Source organism: Protopterus annectens, chromosome 16.part0 (genome assembly GCF_019279795.1).
Source record: "Protopterus annectens isolate FY-2018-M chromosome 16.part0, PAN1.0, whole genome shotgun sequence".
Classification (NCBI taxonomy): domain Eukaryota; kingdom Metazoa; phylum Chordata; order Ceratodontiformes; family Protopteridae; genus Protopterus; species Protopterus annectens.
Window position 1 is genome coordinate 500,429,640 of NC_056750.1, and position 20,382 is coordinate 500,450,021.

General features: G+C 38.6%; 1 protein-coding gene across 1 annotated transcript in view; it reads right to left on the reverse strand.

The window, feature by feature from the left end:
• Positions 1 to 2,819: 2,819 nt before the first annotated feature.
• ODF2 (outer dense fiber of sperm tails 2) overlaps positions 2,820 to 20,382 on the reverse strand; it is a 1,208,318-nt gene continuing 1,190,755 nt past the window's right edge. The window contains exon 15 of the mRNA XM_044058138.1: positions 2,820 to 3,775. Coding sequence (XP_043914073.1) covers positions 3,602 to 3,775 — 174 coding nt within the window. The 3' untranslated portion in view covers positions 2,820 to 3,601. The remainder of the gene's footprint in view (positions 3,776 to 20,382) is intronic.

Here is a 20,382-nt window from a genome sequence, read left to right on the forward strand (position 1 = left end):
GCTCGAAGATTCCAAAGCCATTGTTCTTTGTTCAAGGAGTTTAAGGTTTTCCATGTAGACTGGAAGAGAGGAAAGATTACTGAGCAGGGTCTTAGGAATGAAGGCCTGGCAAACAGAACACTGTTTATGATTGTGCTCCGCACCTAAATAAAAAAGACACTTACAATGGGGAATCTGCCTCCCACATTCACATTTTCCCTTCCTGGATGACATGTACCTACAATGAAACAGACTAAAAGACAAAAGAAGAGACCCCATTTATGTTCTTATCTGTGCCAAGGCTCAGTGAACATACCTTAAACAAATGATCTAAAGACCAAATTCAAAATGTTGCATCAGAACTGATGGTAAAGTATTTCTGGGGGTTTTGTGCTCGTCTGTCACTACCTTATGCTTTGGACCTAGAACATGTGTCTGATGTACTGCATATGGAAGGGCCCAGGCTTTGGTATACTGGCCAGATGTATGTCACCCTCAGCAGGAAATCCCTATAGTAATGAATACTGCAACAGTGACTAAGGAAGGACATCTAGAGGTAATGATTGGCACACCAGTATTCAGTTACTTTTTTTTTTTTGTTACAGGAACATAAAGCAGGGCACTGCCCATTTTTACTTTCCCAGGAAGAAATCTCCTGTATATACACAGTCAGATTGTAACTTACCACACATAGTAGTGATGTACAGACACTGCTACACAAGCTACTGTAGTATACAACACAGTACATAAAAGCAAAAATGAAGAAAACTTGTACACAATTACATATAAATAAAACGCATACATTTCATCAGAAGAGGCAATGAATTCAGAAAGAGCACTGCTCTGTAATAAGGAATCATAACACTTCTAGTAAGGTTTTTCTTGAGTGAAAGGAAAAAATAAAGAAAGTGAGGGGCAGGCTCCAGAATTAGGTTAACAATGATGCTATGGAAGGTTAGGTAAATGAAGAAACACCTGGAGAGTTTTCACTCAGAAATTCAATAAACTGTAAGTGCTGCAATTAGGATTTAGGAAAGATTAGAATATAGCACCAACAATTAACCCTGGAAATAAATAGATCTTTTATTCTGTTGCCTGCAATTTTTGGGATAGATTTCTAAATTTCTGAAAGGAAAACAGAAAATTGTCAACTCTATGTCTACAGTATTGTTTTACTTTCACTCCGCTATTGATCTAAGGTCTTTGGTCGCTGCAGTCAAAGTAAGATGGAGATGGAGGGACAATTCATTGCTCTAGCAGCGAATTACAGAATTTGTTCCACATCCTTAATTCCTGAATATATGAACTGCTCTGAGACTAATGCCTCTGAATCTAGTACAATGCCAAATGTGCATACCTTTCTACAAGAGTATGATCATATACCTCTCTTGTTCATTCAGCTACCACGCAGTGGTCTACATGTCAGACCACCTAGAGGGGCTTCCTTAATGCACTAAGGCACAGATAGCTGGGAGGGCTACCTGTCATTCCAGTTAGTTTTGATGTGGAGCATAGCCTACAGGAAGACCATATTACTTGACCCACAACACAGCCAAGGTACGCTATCTGTTAGTGAAGTTTATATCATCAGGGCCGACCTTGCCTGGATGTAGAAATGGGAGGACCAGCTGAAAGCTGGTGGGAGTTATCCAGTATTCAAGGGTCTGACAACATATATTTGACACCAGCAGAAGATCTGTAAGGGCATGGTGTTTCTGCGACCATGACATCTTGTGTTCCACTACGGAACTGCAAGTAAATGAGACAATGAATATCATAACAGCTATCAAGCCCAGAAATTAAGTAGGGTCTGTTATTTGATCCAGTCTTAAGTCTTAACCTGGCTGAAAAAGAAATTTCTTTGAGTTCTCTCCAAAGGACAAAATGACTGGTACTGGAGACAATCAATTCAATGTCAATAAAGGAACTAATTTAAGAAAGGGTTAGAGTGGACTCTAAATTCATGGGCAACCCCAGAGACTGCAAACAAAACATCACCCACATCAGAGTTAAATACAAGCATGTCCAGTCCTTGGGCTACCAAGAGTCAGTTATCTTAGCAATGGAACCCATAATACTGCTCCTAAAAGGCTTTACCCAGAATGCACAACTCCTTAGTGAGCACTCTGGGTGCTAACAAAAGCCCAAATGTCAAAGTATTTGCATCAAAAGCTATGCTGACCTAAAGCATACCAGAAAACTCTCCTGTCTGGAGCCAAGTAATTCTATGTCAAAAAGACAATTACTAAGTACAGTGATGCCATCCAGGTGCTCTTTGCTAAAAAGGACCCCCCCCCCACAAAGAAAGGTAGCCATCTAGATGGACCAGATGTGCTACTCTAAGTTACTGAGGTCCAATATGGGAAAGAAATGGTCCATCTCCTTTGGAACCAGGAGGAGACTGGAGTAGAATCCTCATCTCAGTTCATAGGCAAGGACTGTCTCTACTGACTCTTTCAAGAAGTACAGTCTAGGTTTACCCCAAGAGCTCTAAACAGCTTAATCTCTTAACCAAGCTCTTTCTGGTAAAGTACATAAGAACTCTAACATGTGAATGCTCTTACTAAATCTTGTCCTTGGTGGTGTCTCTCCAAGATGGGGTGAAGCCATAGAAATGCCTTTAAGTCAATTTATTTTGTGATTGATTTTCATAATTCTGTCATCACCAGCTATAGCTGCAAAATGTTAAAATTTCAACTATGTTACTCCAAACAACATATATTTGTGCATCTTCTAAACATCTTTCATGTTTACCTAAACTTTGTTCTTGCCATTGGCAACCCTTTCAAGCTATCCAGTATTTGTTGAAAAAAAAATACACCCACTTACACAATAATACAGACAATGAATAGCACCTTCATTTTCCTACAGTAAAATCTAGAGTTCACCCTACCTACTTCTGTAAGGCAGTAGGCCATGTGTGTTAATCTTACTTCTTCCAGAATGCTTATATTGAGCTCCAGAACAGCCTTTCATCAGATTTCTTTTTAAGTAAACCAACATTCTGAATGGCCTGTCTGCACTACCTCGAGTATTTAAATTGTCCATGCACAGGTAGTAATACACAATCAATACTGGGGAATTCGACCAACTAAAAATTCCTGGTCGAATCCTCTAGCTTCCTGTTGCATATAGCATTGCACAGGCTACCTTGAAATCATCATGTTAACATTCAAATCTCATTCTGCTTGGTATCTATATGCTACAATCACCTCAACCTACATACAAATCCTGAGTTTTGCATAGCTTTAAAACATTAAATTTAATGACATTGCTCAGTATAGAGTTTTCATTTCTTTTACTGATATGCATGACTGCTATAGAAATATTACTTAAATATACCTGATGATGTTCAAAAAGCGAAGGTACTAAGGGAAGGCCAGGGGAAGAATACACAGTTCGAGGAAGAGTGCTACAATGGCCAGGGGAAGTGACATATTTCATGGTGTAAACTAACTACAGGTTTAGTGTTTGCCAGAGCAATATTGCACCATCTGTGAAACTAGTAATAATAAACTGAAGATGCAGCATAGCTTGAACTGAATGTCAGACCTTGGCTTTGTCTTCCTATAGTGGGATGAAACCAATTAATATAATTTGGAAGTAGAAATGTTTTTGCCACTTAGAGGGGAGATCGAGGGAACACAGGAGAACTGGTCAGAACACTCTCTCCAAAAACATTTGCATATGATGATTTGAGGAACTGGACATAGTTCTGCATGCTACGATTGGTACTTTCTGACTGTTCTAGACGGTCTTTCAAGTCCTGTAGCCGACTTTGGAAACGTCTTTCAGCCTGTGAAACACAACAAAAATATATAGAAAAAAGATAAATCTGAGTAATGCATTGAAGATTCCAAGAGTCATTAATGTCAACGTTTTTTGAAAACCAATGAAAAGGAATATACTGCAATGCAATTGATATCCTATAGTAGTACAAAAACCTTGGTCAGATGTACCTTAAATGTTAAACCTCAAACACAGTTTTTAAGTTTATCTTATCTTTTATACAGAGTTCATGTGACCTAGGAGTTAATTATATACACTTGGAGATGCAGGGCAAAGTCCTTACACACTAAGTAGTACAGGGGGGCTTAACCCCTGGAAAACTTAACAAAAAAAACAGCTGAGATTTAGCCTTCATTTTAGTTCAAGAGAGTTTTTTTATATTTTCAAACTTGTACCATAGAAACAAAAAAAAAACAAAATGAGCTAATTACACAGCAGGAACATTGCAATGGTACATTTTGCGCCTTACAACTGCACTACATTCACAGTTTTGTTACAGCATTATGCTGCACCAGACCAACAGGCAGAAATTCAGTACCCTTCTCTATTTCTTGAAACACAGTTTTTTATAACAGAAAATTCTTAAATTCACAGTTTGACACTACAAGAAGTAGTGAAGTATAAGAGAAAATTAAAAAAATAACTGTATGTTGTACTTAGCTAGATAATATAATGAATGTCTGCCATAGTTGGTATTGTTGCTTATAATGCCCTTCCCCAACATTCATAACTCCCTACCGACTGGCGCAAGCTGTTTCTTAGACAAAGCAACCTTAGTGTCCAAAGAACATTACAGTTCAAAAAAATAGTTCAATCCATTTCAGTTTGTGAATAAAAGTACATACATCTCTCTCTCTCTACACACACACACACACACATATATATATATATATATATATATATACAAATACCACAAATGTGCTACAAACAAGGAGGATACAATTTTAGTCATCACAAACAAAAATGTCTGGAAATTTATTATGTAACATATTCAATTTTTTATAAAATAAGGATAACAAAGGTGAGTGAAGGGTAGAAGTCTGTACAGCAGCAGGGATCCTATTACTATTATTATTAAGGATGGTACAGATATCTGGGAAATGTTCAGCATAAAACTGCATACACATTTGTTTTTTTCAAGCAAATTCATAAACATAGGGAGTATGCCTGGCAAGATACAATCAGTTAACTCAAAATTTTGAGCAGTGCATGTTTTCCCTCTGCAGGACCACTTACTGGCCAACTCGGGTGCCAAGTCACTTTTCACAGAAAATGACTGCACACTCAGACTCCAAACGCAAAATTAGAACTTAACTTTTCTGAGATGAGGCTTTAAACTATAACAAACATTTTTTTAAACTGGCAGATGGGCTGGTCCACACACCGTTTTTAACTACAACCCAGGAAACAAGATATTACTGCAGACATTTATTATTGCTACAATCAGAATGTTAACCCCACCCTATGGTCTAAATCAACATCTTATACAATCAGTCTCTGCTAGAAGATCGGTACATGCTAGCGTATTCAGAAACACCCACGCTCAAGAAACTAATGCAGATCAATGTGCACAGGCTGTACTAGTCAGCAACTTACCCATGTGATGGAGTTATACAACAGCTCAAGCAGCCATTCCAGGTCTTGGCCTTAGTAAATGGTACTGTCACAGCCCATGGCTTCCTAAGTTACCCATAGTGTCTAAAAAACTTTTCTATGGGTCAAACAGACTCTTATCTGGTGATCAACATTTTGTCTCTTTTGACCACCTCCTGTTTCCTTAAGAAGTGGCTTCGTGGACATCATTTTTTTCATGATTTTTATGTTTAATGTTGGTTCCTGGCCATATCTGTACACTTAGGCTACAAATTCTGGTTAATACTCAAAATGTTTTAAATGTGTTTCTAAGTGGTATCCCATAATCCTATTGGAAGAGGGGTTATGCTATTTAGTAGGGTATACTTTATTTACGCGAAAGCGTAAAACCGCGAATACATATGGATCGAACCATACGCATCGAAAGTGCAAGCCGTTGAAAACTGTAAATGGAAATCTCCGTAGGTGGAGATTGCCATTTACTTCAATATAGTGCAATCTCGGGTTTGGTATATTTAAGTAGCTGGGGGTGTGGGGGGTGCAGGGGGGCTTGCCCCCTGCCTACATCTTTTTTTTTTTTTCTGTGTATTTTTTTTCTTTATTAACTTTCGAACGTTTAAGAGTTCGATGCATATGTGTCGATCTTTATGCATTCGAACTTTTGAACATTCGAAACCAACACTTGGACTTGCCAGGAGTATCCAAATAAAGGTCGGAAACCAAGAGAAGGTTTCTTTATAGAAAATTTCTTTATTAAGAGCCATTAAAACCAAGTCTTCATCAGAATAAGCAAGTTCAAGCATCAAATTAAACGCTTAAATAGCCATTCAATTATGCAAATCAATTAATTACACAAATGAAATTCCACCAATAAAATTCTGTCATGCTGACCAAAAATGTAAAGAATGAAACCTTAGTGTGTTAAAACATATTTTGAATCCTCGTAAAGACAAAAAAGGTAGAACAGCAACAACTTGCAGAAAAATAGCAAAAACAGTGGACTCCAAAACACTCGAAGCCGATATAATCCACAAATAGCACACTTTATTCACAAACAATTCCTGTGGTTGAGCGCTTTCATCTGTGACAATACAGATTTCTTCAGAACCAATTCCTTACAGCAGTACATTCTATTTATACAAGATTTGGCGCCAAAAAACCAATTAAGTCTTAAAACAGCAATGTTCCCTTGGAACCAACACACAATATGGTACTAAATAAAATGCATACTGAAATATTATATACCTATTTCAATGTAGAAGTACTGAAAATATTTAAAATGTGTATAACCAGTTGGTAATTTTAAAATACGTGCATAAGTAATGAATAATAAGATACGTACAAAAATAAAACACTTACAAAAATAATAAAAATCACATTCAAAAATGAGTGAAAAATAAAACAATAAATTAATAAACCTCCAATGCACTCACATATTGCATAATGACTCAATATGATGCTTGTGGTGAAATCTAAAACTCGAAAGACCTTACTGAGAACAGATATAACTCCTTGTCAAACATATTAACATAGTAATGTATGTTCCCTTTGTCCCTCATAGCTAAAATCGTCCATATAACAAAATGAACATAACCTGTTGTTATTAATCAATTGGAAATGTTGAGAAAATATTGTCAACTATTAATTATTTTATTTGTTTTAAAATTTTATTTGTTTTAAAATTCTATAAAGTGCATGTAGTGCAGAAACATTAAAACTAAGAAGGTGTTTACCTAGAAGTACTTAATTCAATGCTAGCAAGGGTTTTATGCTAATGAAGTCATTGATGCCAGGACGTGTAGTGGCATCGAAGCAAATTTGCCATCTGCTTTCTTTCCATGCAAGAAATGTCTTCCAGTTTCCACCTTTATCCTTGACGTCTACTTGGTCAATGATTGAAAACCTGAACTCATGCTCTGAACCTTTTTCTTGTATGTGTCTATATAATGCGTTTTTAGTGTCCTCTCTTTTGATACTGTACATGTGTTCATATATACGCCTCTTCATTAGATTGGATTATATCGGCTTCGAGTGTTTTGGAGTCCAATATTTTGAATCCTGCTATTCATGATAAAAATTTTGTTGGTTAAATAAATATCACATATTATAAACAATAAAACTAATAAAAGGTTTATAAAAGATTTTTTAAAAATATATTATCCAATGAAAATGAAATTACTTTGACAATTCATTCAACAAAAATGAATCCCAAACCCCATATTATATTGCCACCTTGTGGCCAAAAACTAAAATCATAATTTAGCCGCCCTTAACTTAAGAACTGAGGAAATAGAAATCATATCATTTAAACCAGGTAACTTTGTGGAATCTAAAATAATCTGCCAGTACAACTCCCTATATTCAAGTTTGGCCTCCCACATGCCACCTCTTATTTCCTTTGGTATAATTTCCAGGACATAGAAAAGAAACGTGGCTTGAGAACAACTCAAAGTGTGTCTGTACAAAGCATTTTTGCTGTTTTGTTTCTTTATTTCATACAAATGCTCATAAATACGGTTCCTTAACTTTCTCTCTTTCCAACATAATAAGAGCTGTACAGTTTACATGTAGCAATATAGACCACCCCTTGGGTGTTACAGTTGGAAAAACTGTCACTAGTGATCTGCCTGTCCCTTGCTGTAATATAAATACTGGATTTATTGGCAATATAGGGGCATTGTGAGCAGGATCCACATTTATAAGTACCTGGTCTTTTTGAAGATGCACTGGCCTTATTATATGTACCGAACTCAAATAATTGCTTAAAATTTAAATCATTCCAGTAAGTAAATTTCAAAGGTTTGTTTTTAAATATATTCAAATCAGAAATTTCTATAAACCTGTTCCATTCCCTTGTAATAACTTCCTTGACAACACCTGAATCACCCGAAAAATCTAAAATAAATGCATTATCCCACTTCTTAATGTGATTCATGTGTTTCCATCTCTTGAAACCTGAATAGTTCGTCCTAAAATAGGGGCAAATTTGTCCTTTCTCCCTTGAGCCACTAAATCCAACATCTCCTGTAATAATGTACCAAGATAATCACGTTTAATGAACATTTCTAAAACTTTACCACTTTCAGTGATAAAATCACCATCATCAGAGGTCATTCTGCTGACCCGTACTAACTGCCCCTTAACCAGGTTCTTTTTCTGAAAAAAGGGGTGACTGCTCTTAAAATGAAGATAAGAGTTAGAGAATGTTTCCTTGCGGTGAATATTAGAAGAAAATCCATCCGCTTCTTTAGTAATAGAAACATCCAAATAGGTAAGGGCCTCTAAATTGTAACTATAGGTGAAATCTAAAAAAGTAGTGGAACATTTTATGTAATCCAAAAATTCAATGAATCTTTGATGAGTATCTGTCCAAAAAATGACTATATCAACCAGGAACCTTTTATATAAAGACCAACAACCAACAAAAGGACTGTTTAGTACATGTAATTCCTCCCACCTGGACAGAATTATGTTCGCATATGTGGGGGCACATTTAGCCCCCATAGCAACTCCCCTCTTTTGTTTAAAAAATTCTCCTTGAAAGAACATAAAATTATTATTGACAATGATATCCATAAACTGTAAACAGTTCCTAAAATCGTCCGCAAAAAACATTTTGATCCAAATAAATCTACCACATCCAAAGTGACAAAGGCTAGATCTGGTGAAAATAAGTGGGATTGAACACACCTGAGAAAATCCCAGGAGTCCTTCAATAAGGTTGGACCCTCATAGGAAAGTTTTTTTAATTTATCATCCACAAACTTAGCCAATGGGGTGGTTGCTGAACCATCCGAGGAAATAATAACTCGAAGGGGAGGATCCATTGGATCCTTATGTACCTTGGGTATACCAAAAACTGAGGGAACCCTAGGATGTAAATTAATCAAAAATTATAAGTGTCTTTACCAATAGAACCATCCAATAATAAATCATAGAGCAACACTTTAATTTTAGAATGTGCCAAATTGACCTCATTAATAGACGCCCGAGAATATTTGGAGGTATCACAAAGTAAATCCTTCATCTTAGATTCATAAACAATAAAATCCATCAATACCGTGCCGCCCCCTTTGTCGGGCTGCATAATTCTAATATTCCTGTTGTTCCTCAGTTCATTTAGTACTGTTTTTTCACCCACTGACAGATTAAAAGAAATCCTATGCTGGGTTACTTTTTTCCTAATTTCCCTTTCTAAAATTGTGTCAAGATTTTTCAATTGTGGGTGTAAAGGTGGATTCATAATACTTTTTTTCTTCAAAGAACCAGCACATGCTTGATCAATATTAGTATCCTGGAATAGTAAGGCAAAATTAATTTTCCTTAAAAATAACTTTAAGTCCACAATTAATCTAGGTAAACTAGCCTTCCTGGTGGGAATAAATTTAAAACCTTTTGATAACAAATGAAAATGTTCCACTTTTACTTCTAAATCACTATAATTGAAAATCTTATAATCATTCAATGTATAAATGTTGCCTTGTTTAGTTATTTGGGAGTTCATAAGTGAATGAACTTTCACTTGTAATTCCGTCTGTAGTTGTACTTGTACTGTGGATGACGGGCAGGATTCTGGTTGCGAATCCTGTCTGACCTTCGTAAAGGGGGAGGGGCATCCAATGGAAAAATTTCAGGTTGATCAAAAAACACCTATTGCCCATCCTGCTCTGCCCCGTGTTGAAAAGAATCCACAGATCCATTGTCCCTGCGATAAAAACCTAAAATGGGATAAGATTGGGAAAGTTTAGGTTTAGGGTGACCTTTTCCAACCTTTATTTGGATACTCCTGGCAAGTCCAAGTGTTGGTTTTGGTTGTTTTCGGCTTGCTTCCATCCTCAGATTTGGTTTTTGAACATTCGAGTTAATAAAGTAGACCCATTTAGTATGCACATTTTATGCTAATTAGGTATCCAGATTTTTTGTCAGAGGCACCTACTCTTCAAGAGCCTTCAACCAAATTTTTAATGCCTGGATGATGAACACAATAGGACTTGATTATAAACATATACAAAGAAACGTCAGCTACAACAAGAATTAATGGAAGTATGTCTAAAGCCTTTAATTTACACATAAGAACATGACATGAGTGCCCTATGTTATTACTGTTATTTGCTTTACATTTAGAACTTTTAATGTCAATTATAAGACTAACCCAGATTCAAAAGGTATAATTAGGAGGATTACAGATTAAAACAGCATTATTCACAGGTGACCATCTGATATATTTTGCAAACTCAGAAAGAGTATTCCAAGGTCATATCATGAAGTGAATAATGTCCAGTATTACTCATGATACAACATAAATGAGAAAAAAACATTTATGATAATACCTACATACTAACACATAACTTACTACAAGACTGTGTGTTTCTCTAGGATCTTGGGATGTTAAAATATTTAGAAATATGGTTGACTGATATAGTCCCTGGGTCAGTAAAAGAATCATGGGAAAAGCTAAAATGTGAATAATGGAAAAGGTAAAGACAATGAAATTAATAATAATGAAAATGGATCACAAGGTTCAGGCCATAAATATGTTTATTACTCCACTGGTAATTTACGTGAAGCAGGCCTTTATAGTACCTCCTGAAAGTAAGTTATTTGGAGGAATTAAGAAAATTCAAAAGTTTATTTAGGAAAGAAGAAAAAAGCAAGGGTCTCATGGGAAAAAGTATAGATGCCTTCACAGTAGAGAGGAATAAATGTCCTTCATTTGCAGGGCTACTACTGAGCCACACAGTTAAGATGGTTGTATTTATTACAGCAGAAACGTTACAAGGCGAGATGGAAAGAGAGGGCATCAGTTCAAGGAAGGTTAATGGACAGATTAAGTAGGCTTACTTATTGATTCTTATAGGAGTATAGGAATCAAAATACCAACCTAGCAAAAAACTATGCAACTTGGCCAAGAAGTTATTATAACATAAGCAGCTGTAGGATTAGAAACAAGAAATTCTGCCTATATGTTATGGGAGAAGGTCAGACAGAGAGTGAAAAGTGAGAGAAAGAACCAAGATTTTGGCAGCAGTTGAACAAAGGGGACCAAGTCATCTTTTCGGAGATGGTGAGGGAGAAATATGGCCTTCGAGAGAGGGAAAGATTACAATTCTTGGGTCTTCATATAAAGTTAATGCAAAATGACATCAGAAACTAATTGACAGGGAAAGATTTCTAAGCTAGCTGTCTTGTTCAGCCAGATATATGGACACAAATGACAAAGAAACTGATAAACAGGAAAGTACATTTGTGTAAGATCTTACCATAATGGTAGATGTTTGAATAGATCACTGTTACAGTACTGCTTACTTGTGGAACATATCCTGTCAAGGATACTGTTATGTCTGGCCAGTTCACAGACCTTGGGCATCTTTCGCTCTACATCATACATCCGGCCATTGACCTATACACAACAATGCAGGCTGGTACTTGAGGAATGTACGAACATGAAAATCCTCAGAGCTTTCTTGCCCCAGGGAAAAAAAAAAACTGAAACTAGTACTCCTGGAGAATACTCTCAAACAAAAAAATGGAAAAAACGAGAGGGAGGAAAACTAAGGGGGTCTATCTTGTCTAAGGATAAAGAGAGAGAAGACAGAAAACTACTGGGAAGGAGAATGGCCATATGTTCTATAACAGTAATCTGTTTGAACATCTAATGTTATAAGATCTTGCATAACAGTACTATGTTATTCTTCAGACTGCTGTTGCAGTACTATAATATATGAGACAATCCCCAAAGCTTTCAGGAGGAAAAAGGGGAGGCTGGAGAAATCCAGCAGAAGTCCAATAAACTCCAAAGAATAGTTGTGGCAAAACTTGCTCTGGAAAATACATCAATTGTTGCAATGTTCTGCAAAAGTGTGAACAAAAGATTATGTTGCCTGTACAATGGATTTAGAGTCAATGTCCTTGAAAAAGACTTCAGAAGAAGCCACAGCTTTGCTAGAGTGTGCTTTGACCTGACCTTGAAGTGCTTTACCATGAAAAGAGTAACATAAATAGATAAGGGATAGCCATCTTGAAATGGTCTGCTTTGACAATGGAAGGTCCAACTTTTTTCCCTTCAAATGAGATAGAGTTTTCATCAAATTATTTGATATTGTTGCCTTGTCTAGACAGACACTAAGCTGTCTGTGGGTACCTAGCAAATAAAGAAATATTTCTCCCCTATTTTGAGAATTGGGAAAGCATGAAGGAAGATGAACAGGTTAATTCAGAGACAGCTCGGTTACAACTTTTGGCATAAAGGAAGTATTTGTTCTGAGGCTAACCCTGTCTTTATGAAAGGCTACGAAAAGGGGAACACATGACAGTGTGCAACTCAGAAACCCTTTTAGCAGATGTTAGGCCACTAATAAGACAGTCTTCCAAGTCAAGAATTTTAAATACGAAAAAAAGATGTTTCAAAATGTGATAGACTTAACTTTTCAAGAACATACTTCAGGTCCTAAGGAGAAGGAATAGATTTTCTGGCAGGTCTGATATGAAGGAAGCCATTAAGAAACTGTTCACAGAATGTGAAGACAGATGGGAGATCAACAGGCAGGCAATCTGAAATGCAAATAATTGCAAATTAGGAGCAGTCATAGAATTTCCCACCGAAAACAAATCTACTGGAGAGACAGGTATGTATTCCAGAGACTACCCCTTCTCTGGAATAGGCTCCCCCATCCATGTGAAGCAGAGTTCCTCCCTAACCCAGTTCAAGTGTAACTTGGACAATTGGATGGGGAACAGGAAATTTATCCCTCGTTTGCACCTATGTCTCTAATGGACACAGGCAGCATGTAAGTGGTTCATCTCCCAGGCCTCTGCATACAAATGTTTCATCTCTTAAGCCACTGTTTACACTTATCAAGGGTACCAAAAGTTGTCAGAGATATGAGATGCAAGGTTAAGTTTAAAATTGTCCTTGTGGTCATTACCCTAATAAACACCTATAAACCTATGGCTGACAAATCTACCCTAATAGAGGTGTATGCTAGATCCTATGTGATACGTGCCTTGTCCTTTGTTGCATTAACATACAAGAAATCTTTTCCATTTAGGAACATAAGATTTTCTTGTTGCAGGTTTTCTTGCCTCGTTTATTGCCTGTGTCCATAATGAACTGCCTGTCATCCAAACTGTGAGGTTCACTTTGTTTATGTGTAATGTAATCTGAGTGTAGATTTCTGAACAAATGTATAGAAATCATTATTTTTTTTCATAATAATAACCCACATACATATTTTTCCTGGATATTGACAATGCAAATTTGTTTTTGAATACAGCCATCGATTATTTGTGGGTGAAGTGGGCTGGGGTGGAGGGGGGCAAATAGAATGACAGCATTTTTACTAAAATCCTGAACACCTTTGCTGACAAAGTTTCCCTCATAATTAAATTTTCTGCATACTATAGTATGATGTATTTTTCAGTATCAGCAAAAAAAAAAAAATATATATATATATATATATATATATATATATAAACTGTCTTTCGGCTTTTCCCGGTTAGGGGTCGCCACAGCAGAACTCCGGTCCGCTAATGATTGGCAGTAGAGTTTTAAGTGCTGGCTTGCCGGGCCTAACGCACAACCTTCAGCGAAGGAACGCCCATTCACGCATGTCGACACACAGAAGACGCTCTAACTGAGAACTGTGAGGTTCACTTTGTTTATGTTTGGACGAATGACAAAACCTTTTTGTTGTGTTAGCAAGCTTGTCCTTTGGGAACCTATGGTGATTACCCTTTTGGGATGAGTAGAAATGCATACAGGAATACTCCTTTCCATGGAAAAGAGAAGGCATCCATTTTCGAAGCTTCTTTACATGGCTCTTTGGTGCAAAACAGTATAAACTATTAGTTTAGACTGGAGGCAAAAACCTGTTTGGGAAGTTATCCACTGATGGACATCTTGAAAGAAAACCTCTCGGTTTAGCATGCATTTACAAAGATCTGCCTTGGATCTACTCAAGTACTCTGCCACTGAGTTTGTTCTGAGGGAATATAAACAGCCTAGAGAAAAAGGTTCTGATGAATCGGAAAGTCCCAAGTGATCAAAGCAAGCCTACAGAGAAATTAGGAATTTGTAAAGGTACTGGTATCCACAGGCAATGAGTCTTAAGGATGAAGATCAAAGCTTTCATCTCTTTGATATCTGATTTGGATAAATTGGAGCCAGTAAAATACTATGATATGAGGTACGCAATTTGTAAAAACCTTTGGGTATGTAATTAAGTCAAAGGGCAAAGCAGTAAACTGAAATTGATATCTTAATGTACAAAATCTTAAAAATTGTATGTGTTTTACATGGATAGGGATGCGCAGACTGGTGTCTTTCAGTTCAAAGGTCTCTATGAAAGCTTGGGGAAGTTAAGAGGGAAAAGGTTTTGGAGGGTTAATGTTTTGAATTTTGGAACTTTTAGAAAGGTGTATATAGGATCCTAAGAGGTTACTAGGCTAATGGCCCTGGGGCCTTTACAAGCTTAGCAAACAGTTTATCCCCAAAGAGAAACCTCAGTCAGCCCCTGTCATTGAGGGACACAAGTGGAACCCCTGGGACAAATTTATGGTTTCCCATCCACTCATCAAGGTTGCGCATGAACAGGGTCAGCGAGGTGCACTGTTTGACATGTATGGGAAGTCTATTCCAGAGACAGGGCAGCCTCTGGGAGACAAGCCTGCCTGCCCAGCAGGTTTTGTTGATGTTGCATATTAGATTCAGGCCTTTTGAGTGGGTAATGCGTGAGGAGTTAGACTTACAGATAATGGAGCATCTCTAGTAGGGCACAGTCCGAGATTGCCTTGTAGGCAAGACAGATCATCCCTGAGCAATCTGTATGATGCTGAATAGAGTGATAAGTGATTTCAGCCTGTCTGCATAGGCCAGGTGTTGGAGGCCATGGATTCTCCTTGTGAGGCATTTCAGTGGCCTTTCCAGTTGGTGCAACGTTTAGAGAGGTACATACCAAATGGGGTATAATACTCAATTATTGGTCTAATGAGGGAGGAGTATAGAGAGGTAATAAGCTCCTTTTTTCTGGATACAATCCCTTTATTTATGAGATGAACCAAGTAAAAGGCTTTTCTGACCACTACTGCTACATGATGTTTGAAATGCAAGGTTATCAACCTGAGTGCCCAGGTCTCTCACCACAGGTTGTGTGTGTGAAGATAGGTGAAGGCTGCCAGCCTAGCCAGATAGAATTTTGTAGATAATTCTGTCATTTGTAAATATTAATATAAGCCACAGGCTTTGTTCTCTTAAAAGGAAGAAAATGCTGTTAGATGTGAAATTGCAAAAATGTAACAACAGTGCACTCTGCTGTTGTTTTTCTTCTTTCTGCTTTTCCTGGTTAGGGGTTGCCACAGTGGAACTCCAGTCCGCTAATGACTGGCAGTAGATTTTTATGGTGCCGAGGTGCCAGCCCCATGCCCAACCTTCAACGAAGGCACTCTGTTGTAACAAAGCTAAGTGAATACTTTAATGTCATGTTTTGAGGCCAGAGTTAATGGCTAGAATTTACATGTATAATGTATTTTACTGCTCTGACTTCATGACCAGCTGCGAGATCAAAAGGGCTATTAACCTCTGAGTTCTGTTAGCCAGAAAGAAATGATGTAATCTGAAATGAGTCTGTGGTACTGTGTTATTAATTTAAGGACAGAAAGAATGAGAGCTTTAGATCATTTTGTCTTGAGAACATCCAACTCACCAATCTGCCTGTGTCTGTATGTAAGTAGGATCTTAGACTTTAGTGCTTCTCTTAGAAATGGCTAGGAAATAGGAAGAGTAGACTATGTGTTTTTCTGTGTTGATGTCAGAATATTCTACTGTATTATTTTAAGCATTTTCTTTGATCTTTGCACTCTTGACTAGCACTGTGTAGTAAGAAGTATTGTCTTGTGTTTTTATTATTTATTAAATATTTTTAAACCTTTCAACTGTGACAGTTTTGTGTAGAGATAATTTAAGCTCTAGAGAACACTGCATGTATATAGTTTTACTGTCCAAGTCACTCCAAATAAGTCTTGACTGTTTAGTTGCACTTAGCATTTGGATGATAATATTGCACAGTATAATTGGACACCCTTTCATAAGGGCCTTTGAATAGCTGATAAATATTAGTGAGTGGCGGCAGTGATTTCTACTGTATAGTCTGGGTAAAAGGGGCACAGCTGGAGAACCTGTGCCAGCCTTCCCAAGGAGAGTCGGTGTGGTTGTATATAACTCTTACCTCAAAGTGTGTGTGTGTGTGACAGCTACTTGGGCAGGGACACAAAGCACTGGTTGGACAGAGAGGGTGCTGGAGATTTTAGCTTGCACACTAGGCTGAGATCTGGACCCTATACCTGTGCCAGTGGGGAGTCTGATTGGGGACCTGGAAAGAAAGGGAGAAACCATCCCCAGACTGACTGTGATCTCTGTGTGCTCTTAAAGGAAATTGTACTTTGCTGTGTGTGTATTTATTATCCTTTCCCTATATGGACGCCCCTCACTGGTGTTAGTGGTGAGGATTGAGGCTCCTTGATTGCTTAGCCAGTGCACGGGTGTCACATATTAATTGTTTGGCAGTGGTGGGATTTCCACACCACATATTAATTGGTTGGCAAATACTAATTGGCTTGTAGTGGTGTGGGTAGAGTGAATTCCTGTAGCTTGTGTACAGTGATAATTGAAGGTGTTTTGTACTCTAAATCAGCCATGCAGTGAATACTCAGAATTCAGATCACAATTGTTTTATTTCTTTTTTAGCTTAGTTAGTCAGGAGAGCAGGCAGCATGTCAGCAGAGGAGTATGGAAAGCTGACAAGGAGCCAGCTGGCTGAGATGTGCCAGGCTAGGGGACTGGTGCACGGAAACCTGACTACGGCAGACATGAATGCAGCTTTGGTCACAGCTGCATCAGAAATAAGCAACCAGGAGGACCATCAGACTGGCAGTGGAGAAGTACCACACTCAGAGAATGGACAGCTCAACCTTTCTGCAGAGGACTTCAAAATCCATCTGGAGCTAGAGAGACTTGAGTTGGAGGCCAGGCATTTGGAAAAAGAAGCAGCTGAGAGTCTGAGAAGTCTACAGGCGGAGGAGAATGAGAAACTGCTATGCCTGGAACTGAGGAAAAGGAGAGGCAAAGGCAGCATGAGAATGAGATGCTGACTCTTTGCCAGAGTCACGGAGATAAAGGGGAAGGGAGTAAGTGGACCCCAAAAGCACAAAAGGTCAGTAAATTTCTTCCACAGTTTAAAGAGAGGGATAGTTTTGATAGTTTCATTCATATGTTTGAGAGGGTATGTAAACAGTATTATGTGGACCAAAGGCTCTGGGTATGGTTCCTGACCCCCTTACTCCATGGTAAAGCTGTAACTGTGTTGTCTAAAATGTCTGATGTTGACTGTTTAAATTATACTACTGTTAAGAACTGTTAGAATTATTTACGCTAACACCTGAAACGCACAGGAAAACGTTTTGTGAGCATAGACGCAAGGCAGATGAAAGTGTGTGCATATGTTGCTGAACTGAGCACTTATTTTCATAGGTGGGTAAGTGGATGTCAAGTCACCACTTTTGAAGGGCTGGCAGACCTTTTGGTTAGAGAACAAGCCCTTAGAACTTTGCCTGAGGACATGAGGATCTGGTTAGCTGATAGACAATGTGCTACTTTAGATGAATTTGGGAAGAAGGGAGACCTATACCTAGCAAGCAGGGCATCCCTGCACAGGAAAGGGGCACCCAGTACTGCTCATGGGTCTAAAGGAACCCATGGTGGGCAGCACAGATTGCCCCCAACAGCATCTGCCAGTAGCAGGGGAAGCCACTAGTCCAGGTACAAGTCCAGGACCTAGGGTTAAATGTTTTGAATGTAACCAGTGGGACCATGTGGCATACAGATGTCCACGGAGGCAAGGTAGGTAACAAAAGGTGAGAGAGCCAGTAAGTGGGACAGACAAAATGCCAATACTAGGTTGTCTTGAGACAATAGGGGTACCTACCATCCTGCAGATGTCCTGTTAGGGAAGGATTTGGATGAGGCAGTACCATGAGCTTATGCACTTACATGCAGTCAGGCTTCAAGACAAGCATGTGGATCTGGTAGCCTGGGGAAGACCCAGACAGACCACATACTTGCAGCCAGGATTGGTGAAGTGGTTACTTCAGGGAGGTAGCTACTCTGTAGCAGTAAGACTGAAGGTGAGCCACAGCTGCTTATGGGTACTGATGTTCCTTTGGACAGAGTGACTGCAAAGGTTGAGGTGAGTAGTAGTACCAAGGCTGAGAGTGAGGCACCACTGTTAGAGGATGCCAGACTTCCTGTGTAAGGAGAGCTGGGAAGGGTTACAAAGAGAGAGTTGAGACAGGCTCAGCTCTCAGACCCTACACTGCAAGGCCTGAGGCAGGGAGCTAAAATATATATATATATATATATATATATATAAACTGTCTTTCGGCTTTTCACGGTTAGGGGTCGCCACAGCAGAACTCCGGTCCGCTAATGATTGGCAGTAGAGTTTTACGTGCTGGCTTGCCGGGCCTAACGCACAACCTTCAGCGAAGGCAGCCCATTCACGCATGTCGACACACAGAAGACGCTCTAACTGAGAACTGTGAGGTTCACTTTGTTTATGTTTGGACGAATGACAAAACCTTTTTGTTGTGTTAGCAAGCTTGTCCTTTGGGAACCTATGGTGATTACCCTTTTGGGATGAGTAGAAATGCATACAGGAATACTCCTTTCCATGGAAAAGAGAAGGCATCCATTTTCGAAGCTTCTTTACATGGCTCTTTGGTGCAAAACAGTATAAACTATTAGTTTAGACTGGAGGCAAAAACCTGCTTGGGAAGTTATCCACTGATGGACATCTTGAAAGAAAACCTCTCAGTTTAGCATGCATTTACAAAGATCTGCCTTGGATCTACTCAAGTACTCTGCCACTGAGTTTGTTCTGAGGGAATATAAACAGCCTAGAGAAAAAGGTTCTGATGAATCGCAAAGTCCCAAGTGATCAAAGCAAGCCTACAGAGAAATTAGGAATTTGTAAAGGTACTGGTATCCACAGGCAATGAGTCTTAAGGATGAAGATCAAAGCTTTCATCTCTTTGATATCTGATTTGGATAAATTGGAGCCAGTAAAATACTATGATATGAGGTACGCAATTTGTAAAAACCTTTGGGTATGTAATTAAGTCAAAGGGCAAAGCAGTAAACTGAAATTGATATCTTAATGTACAAAATCTTAAAAATTGTATGTGTTTTACATGGATAGGGATGCGCAGACTGGTGTCTTTCAGTTCAAAGGTCTCCATGAAAGCTTGGGGAAAAGGTTTTGTAGGGTTAATGTTTTGAATTTTGGAACTTTTAGAAAGGTGTATATAGGATCCTAGGAGGTTACTAGGCTAATGGCCCTGGGGCCTTTACAAGCTTAGCAAACAGTTTATCCCCAAAGAGAAACCTCAGTCAGCCCCTGTCATTGAGGGACACAAGTGGAACCCCTGGGACAAATTTATGGTTTCCCATCCACTCATCAAGGTTGCGCGTGAACAGGGTCAGCGAGGTGCACTGTTTGACATGTATGGGAAGTCTATTCCAGAGACAGGGCAGCCTCTGGGAGACAAGCCTGCCTGCCCAGCAGGTTTTGTTGATGTTGCATATTAGATTCAGGCCTTTTGAGTGGGTAATGCGTGAGGAGTTAGACTTACAGATAATGGAGCATCTCTAGTAGGGCACAGTCTGAGATTGCCTTGTAGGCAAGACAGATCATCCCTGAGCAATCTGTATGATACTAAATAGAGTGATAAGTGATTTCAGCCTGTCTGCATAGGCCAGGTGTTGGAGGCCATGGATTCTCCTTGTGAGGCATTTCAGTGGCCTTTCCAGTTAGTGCAACGTTTAGAGAGGTACATACCAAACGGGGTATAATACTCAATTATTGGTCTAATGAGGGAGGAGTATAGAGAGGTAATAAGCTCCTTTTTTCTGGATACAATCCCTTTATTTATGAGATGAACCAAGTAAAAGGCTTTTCTGACCACTACTGC